This window comes from Henckelia pumila, chromosome 1 (genome assembly GCF_033568475.1).
Source record: "Henckelia pumila isolate YLH828 chromosome 1, ASM3356847v2, whole genome shotgun sequence".
NCBI classification, from domain to species: Eukaryota; Viridiplantae; Streptophyta; class Magnoliopsida; order Lamiales; family Gesneriaceae; genus Henckelia; species Henckelia pumila.
Window position 1 is genome coordinate 161,188,891 of NC_133120.1, and position 7,343 is coordinate 161,196,233.

The window sequence follows — 7,343 nt, forward strand, 5'->3', positions numbered from 1 at the left end:
TTATACCTTAAAAACGGTTTAAAAAGAGTTTTGTAATAGGTTTTTATTTGAACCTAAGTGAGGAACGTGTGTCAGTGTCACTCCACCACAAGTGATATCTATGGTTGTGCTAATTAGATATTCGTTATATGTTTCATTGATCGAGTAATAATTATTTTAAGATCCAAAATGCAAAAGATGATGGCCTATGTATTCTTTTAAAGTAACCAACCACACATTGTTGCATGTTTCGGAAAACCATATGGACATGATAAAAAAAATGTAGTGTATTTTACAATAAGAATAATAACAAGAAAAAAATAGTACAACATCACGTGGAAGTATTACTACTATCCTTTATTCCCTCCTTATGCTACGGACACACTATATAAAACTCTCCCATTTATTTGAACGGTACACCACAAAACTCTCTACAACCACATATACTCAAATGGAAATGCTATTTGGAATCCCTCTCACAGCAAGCCCACTCAGGCCAATCTCCCCGGATGTATTCGGATACAGCAATTCATAAGGTACTTTGATCGGACCGGCTCGATTCCTGAACCTTGCATCTTTGTTCCTTTCAGTAATTTTAGCTTCGATTTGTTTCAACGAGTCCCCAAACCGCTCGAACGCATCCAAGGCTCCTTTATCGTCCGTCCATTTGAGGGTGTCCCTCTGGCCAAGATACACTTCATCTGTGGAATGCCTGGATAATATTTCGATCAGGGAGACACCAAGAAGTGTTTGGAATTGGGCTGTTATGGTTTTCAAGAATGCCAAGTCAGGGTTGGACTCAAGCTCGGTATACTCAGGTGTATCTGGCTTAGGCAAGAAACGCCGGCTTACGGTGGGGCGGTTGGGGAGGAAGCCAGCATAGGGATACTGTCCAAAGTTTACGGCAGCATGAAGAGCGGAAGCGATCCACATGATCGTCGTGCATGCTTGAACGAGATCCTCTCGCGTCTCCATTTTAGACCACCAGGTCTCGTCTTTTAAGTCCCCGTGTCCCTTCGTACGAATATCATCCCACCATGATTGAAGCTCGGTGTCGTTTTGGATCTTATCGTCTGTCGGATAGTAGAAACAGCAGTATTCTTTGACCCATGCTTCAATTGCAAACCAGATTTCTAAACCATCGACAGCAAATGGATAATCCTCAATAACAAGCTTTAGGCCGTTCGGTTGGCTTGAATCTTCAACCGCAATTCCCCTGAAATGAAGCAAATAAGATTAAACATTAGCATTGTTTTAGCTCAATATTGTCGAATCCAGCACTGGATAATCTTTTTCGATGCAACCTTTTAAGTAGATCTCGAGGGAGAGCTTGCTCATTGAAGTTCCAGTTCTTATAAACCTTGGCAGACATTTCCATGGCGAATTTTCCGGGGAAGACCGTTCTTTCGAGTACCCCATCTGCGTTGATGAGAAATTGTCGAGCCAAGGCATTTATATGCATCGTATCACGAAAATGAGGCGTCAGAAGCTTGTATATCGGGTGAAGCAAACTCAGCTGTCTGCTCGTTGCTATTATGAATGGCTCAATCACTGCATGTGTGTTCAACCTGCATTAACATATCCGGCATCAGACGAAGCACATAAAAATTCTTGAGTCAATACCAAATGTAGTAACAGTTTCTGCTCGTTCGTGTACAGCGCAAAATACAACAAACTCATTCGTGGAATTAGTCAAGCGCTATGTGATCTAAAGAAACTGCTAGAGGCCGTTTTGGTAAAAATTGAAGCAGACTGGGTAACACACTTCGATCGAAAAGCCTATATGGTTGCCTCACACTATAGCATTGTTATCCAATAAATCTTTTGCGATGAATTTAAGTATATATACCAGTGGCATACGAGCTGATGGTAGCCGGAATCATTAACTGCAGCATAAGCCTTGGCCAATTGCCAAAATGACTTCTGAATTCCATCCTCATCACATGGAGTAAACACCAGACTTCCAGCCCCGTGCTCGTCACCATCTTCGTGTGGCAAGCTCAGTTCAATAGCCAGTGGCCTCAACGAGCCATCGTCTTTAAGCAGAAGAACGGTTCGAGTAGCATATGTCTTTGTAGCGGTTGTGTTGATCCTTCGAAGATATGGCATCAGGGCATCATGATGATCTAATATGAACAGCTTCTTTTTATCCAAGGCCTGCATTAAAAAATGGATAAACAGATAAGTACGATCATTTGGAGCACGAATACAGAAAATGTTACACAGAAAAAGGAAATTTACTTCTTCTACGGTGAGTCCATCCATGTTCTTCTCGACATGATCTCGAGTTATCTTGCTGTTTTGATCGCCGTATAGGGCAGAGTTTAGCTTGCTAGTAGGTGGAAACTCCTGTGATTTTAAAATTTGGCATCCGAAAATCAATTCTTGACTCGAAAGAAACTATATTTACATACAAATCACAATCAGTATGTTCCAACTACCGTGAGGAGCTTGATGAGAACAGGGTTCACTCCGGCTAGCATTTCTCTTCCGAATTCTTCGTCCGTTCTCCAAGCCGTCTTATCCTCTACATATATCCAAGAATTCCCACATCACAACATCGTCAAAAATTTTAAAAAAATGGCATTTCATGGTGAATTATATCGAAAAACTCACCTTTGATCACGTCAGGGACAGGGAGTTTAAGGAAACGTTCCCCATCTGAACGAAGAAGTTCCCTGAGCAGCTCCCAGGGAACACATTCCCTGATTTTGCTCAACGATTGACCGGCCGGAAGCTTAATCCCCCCTTCGTACAAGTTGTAAACGTCTTGTAACGTATCGAACTCGTTGATGGTTTTATCAAAAATAGCTTTCATCTCAGGGACCATAACCTGGCCCAGAGACTTCACCGCATAGCCGATGAAATCGGAGAATTTCACGTGGCTGAACTGCTCGTCTCGTGGGACATAGATATTCAAATTCAGAAGAAACAATCTGCTTTCTGAATTGGGATCTGGAACCACAATTTCAACTCACTCAAGTTCAAGTTCAAGATCAAGATATAATCAACACAAACTAAGAAAAAATTCTATAAATTCTCGAAAAAGATCATCACCTTTCTTATTCGGCCGACGCCCGGTTCGTCCCCTACGAGGATACGGGTACTCGGCCGATCCACCGAGCACTTTGCGGGCCGAATCTGCTCCTTTTTCGGGGAATCCCAAGTCATTGTAATAAGCATAGTCGTAAACTCTGTCCCATTCCTTCAACACCCCCGACCCATCCCCACGGAGATTTTTCAGCTCCTCTTCTCTGTACAAAAGCAACTGTTTCGGCGTATCGCCCGGCAGATAAGTCTGCAAAAAAAAAAAAAAAGAAAGATCGCCCTTTCTTAATTTGTTCCAAATCTCAAAATCCCATTTCAGGCAACATTTGAAACCTGGAAAAATCACCTTGTTCGAAAAGAAGACGCGATTATACTTGTATCGATGTACAGGAAAAACCCAAGAATTGCAGACAAAATGGACCGGACCATAACCCGGAACATCGTCTAGAGTGACACTCCTCAGGTAAAACTCGCTGTGGTGATGGTTTCGCATGATGAAAGCTCCCGGAACTCCGTCGGATTCGTCCCAGTTAAATGTCACGTTGAATTCTGCGTCGTTTTTAGCAGAAACCGATGTTATTTTCGTAACCCAGTTCTCCACGTACGCCACTTTCCCCAGTTTCCCTCTACTTCCATCATCTGCTAATTATAAATGTCAAAATGGCTGAAACAGAGACTTCAAAGAAAAGGGTTTCAAAAACAGCAAGATGAAGTTCGAAAACAAATCTTACCCGGATCAAATTTGTCGGAGCTGATGAGCTGCAAGGAGACACCTTTCCCGAACACTTCGTAGAATCGATCGAGGATAGAAGCCCCAACATCTGTCGCATCCAAGACATTCTTCTTCATCAAAACAATATTGGCCCGAATCTTGGTCTCCTCGATCTTGGGCGCATCCTTAATCTTCCCGCACACCGTTCCCAGCAGCTTCTCCAACATCTCTGAAGAATGGCAAGGCGGAAAAACACCCATTTCTTCAGGATCAAAAATTAAAATGCTCCAGAAATAATAATAAATCAAGAAAACTGTGGAAAAATGGAATGAGAAATTCCAAGTCGAGGGGCGGGGTTTTATATATAGACTCAGGATTGACCAGCTCCAAATGGGAACTCGGTACGTACCTCCCACCACACACCCACTTGGTTTTTTCTTGGAAATTCTTCACTAGGAGATCACACTTGATATATAATAACAGCAGCCTTCTCAAACACAGTGATTTAAATAACAAAAATAATAACAATAATCAATCAATAACTTGTATCAGTGATGTGATTATGATCTGATTGTGGGGTATATCTTTGATTAAAGGTATTTATTCCCGTACAGTGATTAAAGAATTGGTTCCAACTTGTATTAAAATTGACACTTTATTATTAAAAATAAAAATAAAAAGTGAAAATGGGGGCAAACGGGACTGTGTAGGAGGCCGAAGATATTTCATTAATCTCTGCAAATATATATTCTTTGCTGGCCGCCATGGCCAAGCTCACGACTCCTTGGAGATTGGATTCATGTGGCTTTTTTGTCCGCCATTTTCTCTGCATTGCCTCTTTTTCACTTTTTCCACTAATTCTTCCAACTTCTCTTTTTTTTTTTTTTCTTTTTTAGCACAAATTTGATTCGTTCTTTAGATCTCGAGAACCTTTTTTTTAAAAAAAAGACATCAATCATGTGGGTTTCTGGTTTCTACTTAAGAGAAATGAATGCTTATCCATATGGGTTCGCCATAACTGAAGTCTGTACCTATATATTTGCCCTTTCATCCTTTAAATACTTCTTATTTCGAAAATTACCCCTACAAAGGGGTAATTGCATAAAACATAACTTTTTTTAAAAAAAAATTATACAAACATAACATTAAATGACTATGGTTACGGCCCTAAAAGTTTAGATTTTTTTTTATAATTTGAAAAATCTTGTGACATGCACAAGTGTTTGATTTATGATACAGAACACAGTGTCCACTTAATTATATTTCGGAAAAACTGTAAATTTGGTCATGTATGTTTGTCACTTTGCGATTTGATCCTTTATGTTTTCATATTTTAATTTCAGTCCTGCATGATCCGATTTTTTGCAATTTTGGTCCTTTTTATTCGAAAATACTGACATGACATTGTACACGTCAGCTCCACATCAGCACTGAATTGGTGCCACGTCAGCGTCACGTCGGAATAAAATTGCCAAAAAAATAAAGATAGCGGACTAAAACTGAAATCTGAAAATATAAAGAACTGAAATCACAAAGTGACAAAAATACATGACCAAAAAAAATAATTTTCTCTTATATTTCTATCAAGTGTGAGTTGCTATTTTCCCCAAAATATCATATATCTTATAATAATTACATATGAAACTCAAACTTAAAATTATATCTAAGTCATACCAAACCGAACTTCATAGTTTAATTTGATTTTAAATTTTGTGAAACCGATAGAATATGATTTGGTTCGAAATTTTATCAAAAGCATCGAATCATGCACATCGTAGTTGAACACTTCTAGTAATTACGGTATCAAACGAAAATTTCAAGGATCGTTTAAGAATTGTAAAGAAGCTTATGTTTTAATTATTTGCACCAAATTAAATAAGCTAATGTTTTGGAATGAGCTTCCATGTTTGGATTTGAGTCGATTATTGAGGTTACAGATAAGAATAGACAAAATTAAAGGACGGACAAAGAAAAGGGTTGCATTAAAATAATATTAATGATACGGTCAATGTTTGTGTAAAATAAATATGTAGTCGTTCAAGGTTGGCCACTAGACATGTTTTACACAAGGTGTGCAAAATTTTTTATTTTTATTATTTTGTTTAATGACGACATATTGGTTCCAACATTGTAAAAGATTTAACTTTGACATGTCATATATTTATTTCGATATAATAAGTAACAAATTTATAAACGATAAATTGATGTTCAGTCTCTAAATCCAAACCTAAATACATGATTAGTTCATGTTAAAAAAATAAAATTTTGAGAATAAAATCTGAACATCTTTATTAATGTGAACACTTGCAACATATGTTTGAATACTCAAAAATCATTTATTTGTATCATATGTAACATATTTATATTCAAATATCATATATTAGTAACATATATTTCAATGTTTTGTACTGATTTTCATCCAAATTAAAGAAGACAAATGTGTCATTAATATCAATATTTACTTAGTACATAAAAAATTATATATAATTATCAAACCTAACACATTTGATACTCAAATATCATATATTAATACGTATTTCCAATGCACATTTTTCATTTTTGGATGAAAATCATATATTTATACCAAATCTAACACATTTGGTACTCAAATATCATATATTAGTAACTATTTTCATCCAAAAAAGACAAATATGTCGTTAATATCAATATTTGCTTACATGTTTGAAAACTCAAAAATCATACATTAGTATCAGATTTAAAACAGTTGATATTCAAATATCATGTATTCGTATCATATTTTTAATGTTTTGTACCGATTTTTATCCGAAAAAATCATATGGACCCAAAGAGTGTAAACAACTATTTTTCTGATAGAAGCTGATCTTATATTTGAGTTTGGGTATAAAGACTGAACATGAATTTGTCCATTTATAAATCAATTAGATAAATTAATTAACTCTCGGAAATGGAGTCTCGACTTGGACCAATTTATTACATTGATGATTTTTTTTTATAAATTAATAAGATAATATTTTTTTCCAGAGATGCTTATATAAATAATAACTTTGTGGTATATTAAGAGATGCTTATATAAATAATAACTTTGTGGTATATTAATATCAGAAAATAATTATTATTTAAAATTATAAAATAACTAAGACAATTTAGTTAACCATGATTCTATTGTTATTTTTTTCTTGATATTTTAATCTAGTTGGTTCTCATTTTTAGCTTTTTCATTGCATCCAAGAGCTCGAAGTTTATATTTTTGAAATACGTCAAAAAAATTGTGAATATCTATTATCACGAATGATTTCTTACATGTGATTAATTCGGGTTAATAAGAATCTATGTTATGGGTATTACCCAAATCATGTATAGGATGGTTCATATTTTCACACATAAGCAAAATTAATAATATATCATTGTTGTGTCAAATCAAGAAACATTAGATTTATGATTAGTGTAATATCCTTAAGCATGTTGAACTCTACCCTTCATTCTAGCCAGATCTACTTGTAATATGTGTTAAATTTTATTTGATTAGTCAACGCAATTGATATTATTTAATCAGTAAACACAATGAATATTATTTAAAAATTCATTATTTAATCAGTAAACACAATGAATATTATTTAAAAAT

The 7,343-nt window shown here is 35.9% G+C and overlaps 1 protein-coding gene across 1 annotated transcript; it reads right to left on the reverse strand.

The window, feature by feature from the left end:
* Nucleotides 1-251: 251 nt before the first annotated feature.
* Nucleotides 252-4,139, reverse strand: LOC140874403 (linoleate 9S-lipoxygenase 5-like). The gene is made up of 9 exons (XM_073277692.1): nt 3,759-4,139; nt 3,374-3,666; nt 3,037-3,277; nt 2,596-2,934; nt 2,421-2,506; nt 2,221-2,328; nt 1,829-2,136; nt 1,284-1,547; nt 252-1,195 (listed from the first exon to the last, which is right to left on the reverse strand). Exons 1-9 carry the CDS (start codon nt 3,997-3,999, stop codon nt 427-429), a joined length of 2,649 nt encoding a protein of 882 aa, XP_073133793.1. The 5' UTR covers nt 4,000-4,139; the 3' UTR covers nt 252-426.
* Nucleotides 4,140-7,343: the final 3,204 nt, after the last annotated feature.